General features: G+C 45.9%; 1 protein-coding gene across 1 annotated transcript in view; it reads left to right on the top strand.

Annotated features, from left to right (window-relative positions):
* The window catches only part of FTSJ3 (FtsJ RNA 2'-O-methyltransferase 3), a 48,748-nt gene extending 35,542 nt beyond the window's left edge, over positions 1-13,206 (top strand). Inside the window, exons 20-21 of the mRNA XM_060256119.1 lie at positions 1,941-2,035; positions 12,729-13,206. Coding sequence (XP_060112102.1) covers positions 1,941-2,035; positions 12,729-12,924 — 291 coding nt within the window. The 3' untranslated portion in view covers positions 12,925-13,206. The remainder of the gene's footprint in view (positions 1-1,940; positions 2,036-12,728) is intronic.
* Positions 13,207-16,289: the final 3,083 nt, after the last annotated feature.

Genomic DNA, 16,289 nt, shown 5'->3' with positions numbered 1-16,289 from the left:
TGAGCTGGAGGCTAAATATCTGTTAGCTAGCTCACACTAACTCAGCTTAGAGGGAACACTGGTCATAAGAAAACCTTCTTCCCATGCTTTTAAAATTACTTTCTCCTAATGTGGCCACAGTGGCACGATGAAGATTTCCATCTGTCTGTTTTATATGTTTTAGTTATTTCCCCATTTATTGTGGGGGGAAATATTAGAAAGTTTGTCAAATCTTAAGAGTTCAGCAAAATTCTCCCAGGGGGCTTGAACAGTGGAGTCCAGAAGCAAGTATTTTTTTTGCAGGGTGTGAGTAAGAAAGAAAGAGCACAATAAAATTTAGAAATTCTGGAACGCCACTCCTGTGAGCCCCTGCCCAAAATGGGGCCCGCATCCAGGCATGGAAAGCATTTGGAATTTTTCCAGCGTCCCTCTCCATTTCGGCTGCTGTTTCCAGCCCCAGAAAGGTGGGCGGAGCAGCCCGTGCGGAAGAGGAGCAGTTTCACTCCCCCGCCTCGATTGCTCTTGTTCGAGCCCTCCCGCCCCAGCCCTTTGTGGCTAGTTCTCAGTGCGAGTCCTATGACCCCCGGGAATGGTCTTTCTGGTGGTCGAAAGGGGTTGCAGGAATGGAGAGAAACGTGGGGAAGCTTTCATGGTAAATAACTCACTGAAAATGTCGAGACGGTGTGCGACTGCAATTTAAAAAGGCCAACGCTATGCTGGGGATTATTAGGAAGGGAACTGAAAACAAATCAGCCGGTATCATAATGCCCCTGTATAAATTGGATGGTGCGGCCTCCTTTGGAGTACTGTGTACAGTCTGGTCATCACACCTCAAAAAAGATATTATAGCATTGGAAAATGTCCAGAAAAGGGCAGCTAGAATGATTAGAAGGTTGGAACACTTTCCCTATGAAAAAAGGTTAAAATGCTTGGGGCTCTTTAGCTTGGAGAAACATCGACTGAGGGGTGACGTGAGAGAGGTTTACAAGATTATGCATGGAATAGAGAAGGTAGACAAAGAAGTATTTTTCTCCCTCATGAACACTCAATGGAATTGCTTAGCGGTCAGGTTAAAGTGGATAAAAGGAAGTACTGCTTCACCCAAAGGGTGCTTAACGCATGGAATTCACTGCCGCAGGAGGTTGTGGCGGCTGCAAGCATAGACAGCTTCAAGATAAACATATGGAGCAGAGGTCCATGAGTGGCTATTAGCCATAAGGTATAGATGGAACCAGGGCTTTTTTTGTAGCAGGATCTCCTTTGCATATTAGGCCACACACCCCTGATGTAGCCAGTCCTCCAAGAGCTTACAGGCTCTTATTACAAGGCCTGCTGTCAGCTCTTCAAGGATTGGCTACATCAGGGTGTGTGGCCTAAAATACAAAGGAGTTCTTGCTACAAAAAAATCCCTGGATGAAACTCTCTGCCTGGGGCAAGTAATGCTCTGTATTCTTGGTGCCTGGGGCAGCAGTGGGGGAGCTTCTGGTGTCCTGGCCCCACTGGTGGACCTCTTGGTGGCACCTGGTTTTTTAGGCCACTGTGTGACACAGAGTGTTGGACTAGATGGGCAACTGGCCTGATCCAATATGGCTTCTTTTATGTTCTAAGCTATCAGTTCCTGTTCCAGGGTGGTTGAGAGCCAAAATCCATCCTCGCAATGGGAAAGGACCTGGGGTAGATTTGTTCACTTGAAGCTGGCCTTGTACTGAATCAGGCTCTCAGTCCATCAAAATCAGTCTTGTCTACTCAGGCTGATAGCAGCTTTCCGGGGTCTGAGGTGCAGGTCATTCGCATCACGTTCTAACTTTTAACTGGAGATGCTGGGAATTGAACCTGGGGCCTTCTGCACGCCAATCAAATGCCCTGCCTCTGAACCACAGACCCCTCCACGCGTGCACACCCCTTTCACTCTCTTCCGGGGCATCTTCTGGTGCACTGAACACGCTGCCTTCTATCCACAGATGCTTAAAAAAATGGAGCAGTTGAGGAAGAAGGCGGAGTCTGTGGTGAATACTGTAGACATCTCGGAGCGGGAAAAGGCTGCCCAGCTGCGCAGGTGGGTCTTTTGACTTCAATTGCGGGGTGGGGGGGGGTCCTCATGTAACAACTCAGAAGGGTGCCCTGAGAAATATGAGCATGAGTCACCTCACCTGCACCATCAGAAGAAATATTGCCCTATTAAAACCTACTAACTAGACAGAAGTCCATCAGTGGCTATTAGCCACCGGATATTGATGGAACTCTCTGTCTGGGGCAGTGATGCTACGTATTCTTGGTGCTTTGGGTGGGGGCGGGCAACAGTGGGAGGGCTTCTGGTGTCCTGGCCCCAGTGATGGACCTCCTGGTGGCTCCTGTTTTTTTTTGCCACTGAGTGACAGAGTGTTGGACTGGATGGGCCATTGGCCTGATCCAACATGGCTTCTCTTATGTTCTTCTGTGACACAGAGTGTTGGACTGGATGGGCCATTGGCCTGATCCAACACGGCTTCTCTTATGTTCTTCTGTGACACAGAGTGTTGGACTGGATGGGCCATTGGCCTGATCCAACACGGCTTCTCTTATGTTCTTCTGTGACACAGAGTGTTGGACTGCAGGGGCCATTGGCCTGATCCAACGTGGCTTCTCTTATGTTCTTCTGTGACACAGAGTGTTGGACTGGATGGGCCATTGGCCTGATCCAACATGGCTTCTCTTATGTTCTTCTGTGACACAGAGTGTTGGACTGGATGGGCCATTGGCCTGATCCAACATGGCTTCTCTTATGTTCTTCTGTGACACAGAGTGTTGGACTGGATGGGCCATTGGCCTGATCCAACATGGCTTCTCATATGTTCTTAACGTACAAGAGATATTACTGGATATTGTATTGAAGTCTGCCTGGAATCTGTATTACTTAATTTAAGGAAAGATGACAGGTTCCCTTCTAGTGTGAAAAGGTCTGTAACAATGCAGCCAAGGCGACAGTAGTTTTAAAATGGAAGAATAAAAAAAGAAACCCTCCTTAGATTTATGGCATTAAAAACTCTGACGCATTTACACAAGGAGTAAAATCTCTGACAATCTTAGCTGCTCATTAAATAAACCTCAGAATGCAAATTTTGAGTCCGTGTTAGAATATTTAATCTCTCAAGGTGAGATTCCTGACATCGTTAATGGTATCTTTGTCGGTAATCGGATTTACCATTAAGCAGATAGATTTATGTTAGATTTTTTTAATACTCTCTGTATATAACTTTAATAATTATATTTGCAGTTTTTCTTTTGCTGTTGTATCAGTGTGGTTACGCACACAAACTATTATTTTAAATTTCATATGTTACATTTAATTAAAAAAATTTTTTTTCCAAAAATAAACCGGCAGATCTGCAGTAAAACAAAAACCCTGCTCTGTAGCTATGAAAAAAGAAACAGAAAAAATAGCCGTACGTTCTCTTATTACCTGAGGTCCATGGCTGTTTTATTCCGAGGACCTGTGACTGGGCAGGCCCTTGATACACTTACAGCAGAAGTCTTTATTCAAGGGTTGCATTACCCAGAAGGGCTATGGGCTGCTTTGCATATTTTGAGCAACAGTTTGTCTGGATCACACAAGTGAATTGAAATAATGTAGTACTTCAAGATTAATTTTTTTAAAAAGGGAGAAAGAAGTTTAAAAATGTGTGTAAGGGCAGCAAACGCAATCCCCAAAGTCCAGGCTTGGAAAATATCGTTCACCAGAGCAGTATTAATCTTGAGCCAGATGTCCTCGTGTGTTTGAGGAGATGGGCCATGTCAAGACTCCGGCAGTTCAGAGACAGTCCATTATAAGAATAGCTGTTTATTGATACATGACATGTTAGAGCAAGACGGTCCTTGCGAAAACTGGCTTTGGCGGGCTTTTGCCCTTCTCTTATAGCCCTGGCCTAGATCTTTACACATTCAAAGCAAAGCGGGAAGCAAGCAGTCCTTCCCCCCAAAGTTCTTCCCAGGTCCCTCGCAGGTGCAGACATGATCAGGCAAGAGCAGCCTTGGTAACTCTTGAGACTGGGCAGAAAGGAATGCTTCAACTGTTACCTAGAGAGAGCAGCGGTGCAAAGCAGAGACAGTGGGAAAGTGAAAGTGCTCCAAGCTAAAGGCAAGAGTCTTCTAGACAGGCCAAAACAGCGAGGTCCCCAGCCTTTTTGAGCCTGTGGGCATCTTTGGAATTCTGACTCAGCCCAGCAGGTGGAGCCACAAAATGCAAAAAAAAAAATAGCTGCCGCTGGAGGTGGCGCAAGCCATAAAATGGGTGCCACAGCTTACCTTGGGTCACAGTGAAGTTCCTTGTGCTGTGGTGGCAGCTGCTGCCAACATAACGTGTTAAAGCATCTACACCGCCAATCAGATTTCCAAAGGCCAGTCAGAAGCCTTGCTGGGCAGATCCCCAGTTGGCTCCTTGCATTTTGTAAAAAAACACCTGGCAAGCTAGAGCTGGGTAGTGTCCGCGGGCACCATGTTGGGGAACCCTGAGCCGGAGAGGAAAAGTTGCACTAACTGATCAGTGTCTTGCTGAATGGCCTCTCGTGTGCTCCCAGCTGAGGAAACCTCCTCCCACCCCCATCTTCTACGTTGTCTGTTTTGTCCTCTCCAGAAGCATCCTCTTTAGCTTGTGGATGCTGAACGACGCTCCCCTTCCTTGCCGGCTCTACGAAGCCTCAGAAAGACAACCTTCGTTATCAATCTTTAGCTGAGATCAACGGCCCCAAGTCTGGCGTCATCTTGGGCAAATCTCTTAACTGAGAGATGCAGGCAGAGAACCCCAAAAAGGCTCTTTACTACCCTGAACAAAGGATTAAGTCCCGTCCCCCTCCCCCCTTATTCAGAGGGCTGCAGCTCTGTTGAAAACTCACACCGGAAGTTCCCTCTTTAGCTTGTCTTGTCTTTTTTTTTTTGGTCCAGCTGTAACCTCCTTCCGCGCTACAGTGTCAGTTTGATCGCACTCGTCTCTTCTGCTCTGTCTTCTTCCTTCACCTCAGCTGATCACTTTTTTTAAAAAAAACAAAAACAAAAACTCGTTCTTATCTCATCCTTTATGGTTCTCCCTCCTCCTTCCATCTCAGCCGCCCTGGGTCAGATCTCCCTTCCTCCCTCAGTTTGTGTTGAGAGCCAGTGTGGCGTAGTGGTTAAGAGTGGCTGTCACATAGCAGGGGCCTATAGCAGGGCTTTCTTTTGGCTGACACCACTCTGGTAAGGGCCTGTATGGAGGATCCAGAGCACCCAACCAGCCTTGTCTTCCTTATTAATAAATACCTCCTAATTATGACCAAGGAGACCTGAGAACCAGGCAGTATAACAACAAAAAGAAGTTTATTATTATTAGTGCTCTAAAACAATAAGTGGGTAACAAAGGTTTAGTGCTATAGTGAATATGAAACAGTAAAGGTTGGTGCAAATAAACAAAAAGCCCTGACGTGTTTAGCTATACAGTGCCTACTCTAATACCAGAATTCACCACACTTCCCTTTGGTAAGGGATCCCTTTGGTGAGAGAGCCCTCCCTTCTCTGCCTGCAGCCTTTCCAGGAAAGAACACACCCTGTTTGGGCTTGGCTCTTTTATGCTCTCTTCCCAGATTCCACCCCTCTCTGGGCTAGTTTCCCTCCAAAACCTTGCCACCCAATCAGAGGGACAGGAGGGATCCTGGGAAATGTAGGTTTTCAGTAATAACTCTGGAGCCTGTAGGCCTCACTAGGCCCAGGATCATGACAATGGTGGACTCTGATCTGGAGAAACAGATTAGATTCCCCACTCCTCTAAGTACAGCCAGCTGGGTGACCTCGGGTCAGTCACAGTTCTCTCAGAGCTGTTCTTTCAAGCAGTTCTCTCAGAGCTCTCTCACCCCCACCTACCTCACAGGGTGTCTGTTGTGAGAGGAGGAAGGGAAGGCGATGGTAAGCCACTCTGAGACTCCAAGTGGAGGGAGGGATATAAAACCAGCTCTCCTTCTTCTCCTTCTCTTCGGACAGCCGTGGAGCCCTTGAAGCAGAGAAATAACGAGGTCCACACAGACTTACTGGTTTGAAGCGAGGTTTACTTTATGGTACCATAAGCAGAACCCAGTCGGGCATGGGTCCCCAGAATGACTGAGTTAAAATCATTCTACATACAGACAGTTTTATTCACACAGAAAACAAGCAGGCAGGCACACGGGCTTATCTGATTTCAAAGGCCCCGTCTCCACTAAGTTTCTTTACTTATCTGTCACAGCAAGTCGCTGTTCCCTTATCTAATCTTACAGCTGGAGCTCACACCCACTGGGCAGTAGAGTCAGTTTCTAACGGCAGTTTTACAACAGACCCCTTTGTTTGAAGACAAAGCATATTTTTACTCAATATGACAAATATTATTATTATTGGGGGTATTAATTAATTATTCAGGGGCTCTCCTTCACCCTCACGCTGGGCTCATTGTATCAGCTTGTCATACATGAGTCAGCTTTCAAGCTGCAAATTACAATAGCATATTTGCAAAATAGCAAGTGCTGAACCTGTGAGTGCAGTGATAAGCAGTCACCGCTGGCTCCCAGGCTCTTGAGCAAGGTATGCACACGCTCTGTGTTGACCTTTAATTTAAGCCTTTAATTTAAATCACAGTTCAAAGACTGCTGTAGGAAGCTACTTTATCGCCAAACCCAATTAATCCTATTTAGGATAAGTGGTTTTCCAGGAAATGTTTGTTTCTCTGCTCGTCCTTTTCATCACCTGTAGCCAGGACGTTTAGTTGCCCTTAGCTCATAAGCCGACTTAGGTTTTTGACAAACTGTATCTCACAGCTAAGCGTACCCATGACAACAGACCAGGGGTGGCCAAACTTGCTTAATGTAAGAGACACACAGAATAAATGTCAGATGTTTGAGAGCCACAAGGCATGATCATCAGATGTTTGAGAGCTGCAAGACAGGAAGGAAGATGGAGGGGGAGGTGAAAAGAAAGCAACTTTAACTGTAAGTGAATTTTCCAAGCCGCTGGCTGGTTTGGCTTGGAGAAGTGATTTAAAGAGACAAATCTTTCTCCAAACAGGCTGATGATATATCAGACAATCAGTGTTCCCACTACGCTGAGTTAGTGTGAGCTAGCTCACAGATTTTTAGCCTCCAGCTCACACATTTTTGACTTAGCTCAGGAAGGATGATCCCAGAGCACAATAATTTGTGCAGTAGCTCACAACTTTAATACCAGTAGCTCACAAAGTAGAATTTTTGCTCACAAGACTCTGCACCTTAGAGGGAACGTTGCAGGCAATATATGTGAAAGAGCCACATGTGGCTCTCGAGCCACAGTTTGGCCACCACTGTAACAGACTGTAGACCAGTGATCCTCAGCCTGGTGCCCACAGACACCACAGTGGCTGCTGATGTGTTCCCTGATGCCCGTTTCCTTCTTCGCTATGTCATAGAGCCCATCTGACTTTCCTCCATCTCACCAGAAAAGGAGGTCCTTCAAAAACTTCCAGGAGGCATCACCTTTGCATATGCTGTGCCTCTGTCACAGGAAGGCCCTTAGTTTAGAACCTTCCAGAACTCTGCAACCAGAGCCCGTTTTTGTAGCAGAAACTCCTTTGAAGAAGAAGAAGATGATATTAGATTTATATCCCACTCTCTACTCCGAGTCTCAGAGCGGCTCACAATCTCCTTTATCTTCCTCCCCGACAACAGACACCCTGTGAGGTGGGTGAAGCTGCCCTTTCAAGGACAACCTCTGTCAGAGCTATGGCTGACCCAAGGCCATTTCAGCAGGAGCAAGTGGAGGAGTTAGGCCACACACCCCTGATGTAGCCAATTTTGCATGTTAGGCCACGCACCCCTGATGTAGAACTTACAGGGCTCTTATCACAGGGCCTACTGTAAGCTCCAGGAGGATTGGCTACATCAGAGGGGTGTGGTCTAATATGCAAAAGAGTTCCTGCTACAAAAAAAGCCATGACTGGCCCCATGGCAGCCATTTTGTAGTAGAATCCACGACCCGTTCCCAGTCCAGATTCACCAACTTTCTAACATGCACCAACTTGTCAGATTAGATGAAAATGCTATTGAAGTAGGATATAATCACATTTTTTACCCCAAAGAGCCTGAGGCAGGTTAGCACAGACATGCTTGGCTGAGACCTCCTGCTTTGGTGCTTTCTCATTTGACCTTCATCCATAGTCATTTCAAGTCTTCACTGTTTTCTGTAAGCAATGTGGTGTCATCTGCATAGCTCAAAAAGTTAACCCTTGATCCAGTCTCAGCTGGAGAGCCTGTTTGGTGTAGTGGTTAAGTGTGCGGACTTTTATCTGGGCGAACCAGGTTTGATTCCCCTCTCCTCCACTTGCACCTGCTGGAATGGCCTTGGGTCAACTGTAGCTCTTGCAGAGCTGTCCTTGAAAAGGCAGCTTCTGGGAGAGCTCTCTCAGCCCCACCCACCTCACAGGGTGCCTGTTGTGGGGGGAGATAGGAGATTGTAAGCCGCTCTGAGTTTATATCCTGCCCTACACTCTGAGAGTGTAGGGCAGGATATAAATCCAATATCTTCTATAATCTCCCATTATTACGCATTTTGACTCTGTGGCCCTTCCTGACAACCAACCCCTCCCATTCCCTCTCCTCCTGTATGTAATGGTTGAGGAAATTCTGTTCCACTGTATCTGAAGAAGTGTGCACACACACGAAAGCTTAATACCCGGAATAAAATTTTGTTGGCCCTAAAGGTGCACTGGACCCAAACGTTGTTCTGCTGCTTCAGACCGATATGGCTACCCAACTTGAATAAAATTGTTATTGTTCTTTCCACCAGTTGTTGCTTATCCTTCACCTAATCTAGTCCATCTTTCCTTATATGTTCTGCATACAGACAGCATAAGATACATCCTTGTCTGACACATTGCCAACCACAAACCATTGTTTCGCCATAGTATATCCTAATAGTAGCCTCTTGTCCAAAGTACAGGTTGCACATCAAAACAATCAGATGTTGTGGCACCCCCATTTCTTTAAAAACCTTTTCATGATCCACATAGTCAAAAGCTTTGCTGGAATCTGTGAACCACAAGCTGATTTTCTTCTGAAATTATCTCATTGGTCCCAGCAGCCACTGTAAATTTGCAGTATGCTCTCCAGTGCCTCTTTTTTTTTCTGAATCCACCTTGATCATCTGGCATTTCTCACCCCATAAATTGTAACAGTGTTTGTTGTAAGATTCTGAGGATCGCTTTACTCACTGTCTGAGAAATTAATGCAACGTCCAATAGTTGCTGCAGTCTTTAATGTCTCCTTTTTGCGGAACGGAATGTGAAGTGATCGTTTCTGAACTGTAAGCCAATGTTTTGTTTTTCATATTCTTGTTAAGATTTTGATGAATTCTGTTTCTGTGGCTTGGAATAGTTCTGTTGATACCCAGCTACTTGTGGTAATTTCAGTTCACCCAATTACTCTTACTGCAGCTATTATTTGACTTTCTGAACCTGTAGGCTTTATTTCAAAAGTTTCTTCTTTGAAGGAATCTGTCAGCCATTCATCTCTTCTGTATAGCTCTTCAGTGTATTGTTCCTATCTTGTCTTCATTTTGTGCTGTTCAGTTAATGTTTCTCCATGTTGATCTTTCAGCGCACCTAAGCATGGTTTAAATTAGCAAGCCAATTTGGTATAGTGGGTAAGTGTGCGGACTCTTATCTGGGAGAACTGAGTTTGATTCCCCACTCCTCCACTTGCAGCTGCTGGAATGGCCTTGGGTCAGCCATCGCTATCACAGAGCTTGTCCTTGAAAGGGCAACTTCTGAGAGAGCTCTCTTAGCTCCACCCACCTCACAGGGTGTCTGTTGTGGGGGAGGAAGGTAAAGGAGCCTTTCATTTCTTGGATCTTGTACAACAGATCTCTTGTTTTTCCTTTTGTTGCTCTCTTCTATTTCTTTACACTGATTATTATAATACATCTCTTTGTCTCAATGTCCAAGTCGCTGGAACACTGCATTTAGACTTCTGATTATATTTCTGTCACATTTTACTTTTTCTTCTCATCTGCCTTTAGCAATTTTGAGAGTTTCATGAATCATCCATCAAGGCTTTTTCACTTCTTTTGGCTGCAGGATATCTTTGCTCATTCTTCCCTGATAATATCTCTGATTTCAACTCATAGTTCTTCTGGTTCATTGTCTGCTTGAACTTGTGATCCATTGTGAGAGCCAGTTTGGTGTAGTAGTTAAGTGTTTTCGGACTCTTATCTGGGAGAACCAGGTTTGATTCACTACTCTTCCACTTGCAGCTGCTGGAATGGCCTTGGGTCAGCCTTAGCTCTAGCAGGAGTTGTCCTTGAAAGGGCAGCTTCTGGGAGAGCTCTCTCAGCCCCACCCACTTCTGTCGTGACGGAGGAAGATAAAGGAGATTGTGAGCTGCTCTGAGATTCGGAGTGGAGGGCAGGATAGAAGGGGAGGGACAGTGGTTCAGTGGTAGAGCATCTGCTTGGGAAGCAGAAGGTCCCAGGTTCAATCCCTGGCATCTCCAAAAAAGGGTCCAGGCAAATAGGTGTGAAAAACCTCAGCTTGAGACCCTGGAGAGCCGCTGCCAGTCTGAGAAGACAATACTGACTTTGATGGACCAAGTGTCTGAGTCAGTATAAGGCAGCTTCATATGTTCATATAAATCCAATATCTTCTATCTTCTTCTATTATCTGTTGCATTCCCATCTCACTTTCTCCCAAAGGAACCAAGGGTGGTATATATATGGTTCTCCCCACCCTCATTTTATCCTCCTCATAACCCTCTGAGATGAATTAGAGCAAAAGCATGCTCTTCCTCAGCTATGGCCAATGATGTTTTTAAAACGTTGTTTGGTGGGTCATATTTACGGGCCTGAGTTTGGACGGACAGAAGTGGGTCCCTAAGTGGTCAGCTGAGGCACCATAATGTGAGAGTGAGAGGAGACCCTTCAAATGGATTGGGGTCGGGGCACGTTAGAACTGCCTCCTCCCCTTTTGTTCAGCCTACCATTTTAAGATTCTTAAGAGAACATAAGAGAAGCTATGTTGGATCAGGCCAGTGGCCCATCCAGTCCAACGCTCTGTAAGGTAAGGTAAAAGGTAAAATTTTATTTATATCCCGCCCTCCCCGCCTAGGCAGGCTCAGGGCGGCTAACAACATATTATATATATACAATAATAAATACAAAAACTTTAAATTTAACAATAAAACTTAAATTTAACATCATAAAAACCCGTTAATGCATTAAAATTCATAAATTAGTCTAATCTGGCAGCAATGATGGCATTCTGACGCTAATTTCTGCCAGTGTAATTAATTCCATAATGACATAGGTCCTTGGACAGGACCATGTTGGCGGATCCTTAAATTAACAGCAACTCAGCAGTCGGTGTATGCTTGTTTAAAGAGGGCAGTCTTGCAGGCCCTGCGGAACTGATCAAGGTTCCACAGGGCCCGCACCTCCTCAGGAAGCTGATTCCATAGGGTGGGGGCCGCTATTGAAAAGGCCCGTGCTCGGGTATTCTGTAACTTGATCTCTTTCTGTAACTTGATCTCTGTGTCACACAGTGGCCCAAAAAAAAAAACCAGGTGCGGTCCATCAGTGGGGCCAGGACACTAGAAGCCTTCCCACTGTGCCCCTCCCAAGCACTCAGAATACAGAGCATCACTTGCCCCAGACAGAGAGTTCCAACAATACGCTGTGGCTAATAGCCACTGATGGACCTCTGCTCCATATATTTATCCAATCCCCTCTTGAAGCTGGCTATGCTTCTCACAAAGTGGCTTGCCTCCCATCCTCTCTGCAGAAGCAAGGCTAGAGACTTGGCTTTTTCACCAGTGGCTCCTCTAGGATTGCAATTCCCCAGTTCCCCATGGTTGATCCCCCAGGTTTGGGGGCTTCTGCCAGCTAGTGGGGGAACCCGACCCCCAGACAGTGACATCACCAATGCACTGACATCATGCGGAAGTGATGTGCTAATGTCAGTCTGCTTCTACCATGATTATTATTAGTAGTAGTATAAGTAGTAGTAGTAAGATTAATTATGGCACCAAGCAATTTATAAAAGCAAGGAAAAACTATGAACATATTGAGTACAAGATTAAAATATATGTAAGGAAAGGAAAGGTCCCCTGTGCAAGCACCAGTCGTTTCCGACTCTGGGGTGACGTTGCTTTCACAACGTTTTCACGGCAGACTTTTTACGGCGTGGTTTGCCATTGCCTTCCCCAGTCATCTACACTTTCCCCCCAGTAAGCTGGGTACTCATTTTACTGACCTCGGATGGATGGAAGACTGAGTCAACCTTGGGGCCGGCTACCTGAATCCAACTTCCGCTGGAATCGAACTCAGGTCATGAGCAGATAGTTCAGACCACAGTACTGCACTACTGCTGCTTTACCACTCTGTGCCACGGGGCTGTAAATATATGTAAAGATACATATAAAAATATCAATTACGTTACTATGATTACTATTTTTTATGAGGGCCATTTTAGGATGCTTATATGTGGTATTTTTATGCTGTTGCTGGGTGTTCCATCATGTGGCTCACTTATTTTGTGTGTGTGTGCGCGCACGTGTGTATGCTGTTTTGTCATATTAACTTTGTGAGCCACCTCAAACAGGTTTCTTGGCACAAATATATTCTATGTGAATAAATAGGGAATTCTGGCCCACACTAGGGCCAGGGCTCCCAAGGCTTCCTCGGGGGTGAGAGTTGAGTACCATTTCTGAGGAGAAAAGACACTCATGCCTGTTTCTTTCCTCTCCCCATACCTGCAGCCTCTACAAGAAGGCAAAATTAGGCAAGGAAAAACGGAAGGTAACCTATGTTGTGGCCAAGAAAGGTGCAGGCCGGAAGGTCCGCCGCCCTGCAGGAGTGAAAGGCGAGTTCAAGGTGGTCGATAGCCGTCTGAAGAAGGACATGAGAGCCCAGAAGAAGAAGGAACAGAAGCCAAAGCGCCGGCGGCAGAAGTAAAGGACCGTTGTGGTACCACGATGTCGTGAGTGCCTCTTCTGCAGGCCTCAGATGCTTCAAAACGGTAGAACATGCTGAACTTGCCCAGCAGCAATAAAAGGACTAGTCCCTGCCTTGTGCTTTAGGTGAACCAAGAGAAGACATTCACAGATGTGGTGGGTTTGGTATTTGGATCGCTTGAGGTGATGGCAGGTATGAAGTGTGTAAATGTGGCAGTTTCACCTCTTAGGTGCCTTCCCTTCAGAGGTTGTGCTCTTTGTCATTAAATTGTTTTTATTTCCACATGAAGTGTATGTCTGACTCTCTGTATCTTCTTTAGCTTGGTCAGTTTGGTGTAGTGGTTAAGTGTGCAGACTCTTATCTGAGAGAACTGGGTTTGATTCCCCACTCCTCCACTTGCACCTGCTGGAATGGCCTTGGGTCAGCCATAGCTCTCATAGGAGTTGTTCTTGAAAGGGCAGCTGCTATAAGAGCTTTCTCAGCCCCACTTACCTCACAGGGTGTCTGTTGGCGGGGGGGGGAAGTAAAGAGATTGTGACCACTCTAAAATTCAGAGTATAGGGTGGGATATAAATCCAGTATCATCTTCTTTATGAACTCTGTTTCCTTGATAGTTCAGAATGAGGCCATCCAGGCTATATGATAGCGGGAAACTGTAGGAGAGAAGATTTTGTAGACAATTGTGTGTAAGTCTTTCATTGTGTGTCACATATGACAAAATTATTTTTGGATGAATAAAAGTTTGTTTTGGTGTTTTGCTGTCAAGTCAGAGCTGACCTATGATGAACCCATGTGGTTTTCAGGTCAAGAGACGATCAAAAGCAAGCTGTTATGCAGAAAGAAGCAAGATATAGGGAGAAGGAAGCAAATGACAGCCAGTTGCTCGGGAGCCTGATAGGAGCTCTTCAGGGGCCTGATTCGGACCCCGAAATGCATGTTTGACACCCTTGTTCTAGACCTACAAAGATGAGTTTTCAGTACATGGGCTAGTGCCTGACAAAATCTTGGGGACCATGACAGGAGAGATGAGAAGGATTTCCTGTAGTCTGAGAACCTAGCTTTACCGTAAAGGACTTGCTGAGACAAGATAAAATGAGCAAATACATGTGATACCTTTGCATCAAAAGGCTGAAGAATTCAGTTTGTTCCTGTAAAATTTGGGCAATACGTGTGCAGATTTTCTTAGGGCTGTGTGAACTTGGATCTTGGAGAATCAGGTGACCTCAACAGTGTGATGCGGTGGCTAAAAAGGTAAAATGCAGTTTTGGGCTGTGTTAACAGAAGTATAGTGTCCAGGTCACGTGAAGTGATGGTATTGCTTTACTCTGCTCTGATAAGACCTCACCTGGAGTTTTGGGCACCACATTTTAAGAAGGATATAGACAAGCTGGAACGGGTCCAGAGGAGGGCGACGAAGATGGTGAAAAGTCTGGAGACCAAATCCTATTGAGAAAGGTTGAAGGAGCTGGGCATGTTTAGTCTGGAGAGGAGGTGGCTGAGAGGTGATAGGATCACCATCTTCAAGTACTTGAAGGGCTGTCATATAGAGGATGGTGTGGAATTGTTTTCTGTGGTCCCAGAAGGTAGGACCAGAACCAGTGGGTTGAAATTAAATCAAAAGAGTTTCCAGCTCAACGTTAGGAAGAACTTCCTGACCATTAGAGAGAATCCTCAGTGGAACAGGCTTCCTCAGGAGGTGGTGGACTCTCCTTCCTTGGAGGTTTTTAAATAGGAGCTAGATGACAGCAATGTGGATCCTGTGAATTTAGGGGGAGGTGTTTGAGAGCTTCCTGAATTGTACAGGGGGTTGGACTAGATGACCCTGGAAGTCCCTTCCAACTCTATGATTCTATGACCGGACTTAAATCAAGGTGGGCCTTTCTGGATCAGATCTTTAGCTAATGTTCTCTTTCCAGTAACAGCAAAGCGCCTAGCTGTGTTTCTTCACAAACCAAGGCACAAACATGGCTGCTTTTTCCTATTGTTTCTCCCTGGCACCTTTGTTAGAAGATACCCTGCCTCTCTCTTTGGAGGTTCCATTGACAGCCAGCATGTTTTTTTGGCTAGAGTGCCAGATTAGAGCTTGCGATACTAAGGTTCAGCTTCCCATTCTGCCACCAAAGCTTTCTGGTTGACCTTGGGCCAGTCCTTCTCTTTCAACCTTGCCCTACCTCACAGGGTGATTGTTGAGATAAAATGGAGGAAGGGCAAATGATGTTGGCCGTTTTCTTACTGACCTTACTCCGGAGCGACATCCCTCTTCACCGCGCAGCGTCTGCGTGGATTTCCCACCAACTGCTCCGCAGAACCAGGAAGAACCGCGGCTTTTGCGTCACAGATGTAAACTGGTTTTTAGTGGTTTACATCTGCGATGCAAAAGCCGCGGCACTTCCTGGTTGTGCGCAGCAGTTGGTGGGAAATCCGCGCAGACGCCGCGCGGTGAAGAGGGACGTCGCTCCGGAGTAAGGTCAGTGGGAAAACGGCCGTTGTAAGCTTCTTGTGGTCCCCACTGTGGGAAAAAAGCAAGGTAGAAATTCTCTCTGCCTTTCATAGACACGTTCCTGGACTATTATCAGTGTCTTAATCAGTTTTATGGAGAGCTTAAGCTGGGGGTGTCAAACTCATTTGTTATGAGGGCCAAATCTGACATAAATGAGACCTTGTCAGGCTGGACCGTATTGAGCCGGGCAGGGTCATGTCGGACTGGACCATGTGTGGACCTATTTAAAATTAGGTACCAGAGACGTAAACTTTATAAAGCACACAAACACAATTAAAAGGGTTTTAAAAAAAAAATAACTTAAAACATTCTTAAAACATTAGTACTAGGTCTTAAAGGTGCTTTCTTTGTATTTCCTTCCTTCCTTCCCCAGGGGATGTGTCTCAGCCAATAGAATGAAGAGAGGCTTGGCTCAGTAACTGCTGTGCAACTGAGAGCCTGGCAAAGCAAGCTATCCCTCCTCAAGGGAGGAGCCTCAGCCAATGGAGAAAATAGAGGTTTTGTATTCAGTTCCTGTGCAATTGAGCAAGTCTTACAAAGCAAGCTTTGATGCAGAAGGAAGCAAGAGAGAGGGAGAAGGAAGCAGATGACAGCCAGTTGCTTGGGGGCCTGATAGGAGCCCTCCGGGGGCCTGATTCAGACCCCGGGCTGCATGTTTGACATCCCTGGCTTAAGCTAAGTAGCTGTTCTATTGGAAGCAGAGGAAGACACAGCCTTTGCCCTCCAGGCACACACTCTTAAAAGGGGAAAGGCAGGGAGAGGAGAAGATAAGAGGATATCACCTTGGCAGTGGCAGTGCAAGGGAGCTGCAGTTAACTGTGCTGTGCAGTTAACTGGCCTCTTTAAGCAAGAAGACATCTCACAA

This window comes from Heteronotia binoei, chromosome 15 (genome assembly GCF_032191835.1).
Source record: "Heteronotia binoei isolate CCM8104 ecotype False Entrance Well chromosome 15, APGP_CSIRO_Hbin_v1, whole genome shotgun sequence".
NCBI classification, from domain to species: domain Eukaryota; kingdom Metazoa; phylum Chordata; class Lepidosauria; order Squamata; family Gekkonidae; genus Heteronotia; species Heteronotia binoei.
The sequence above is the reverse complement of the archived record's forward strand: the minus strand, read 5'-3'. Positions and strand labels throughout refer to the sequence as shown.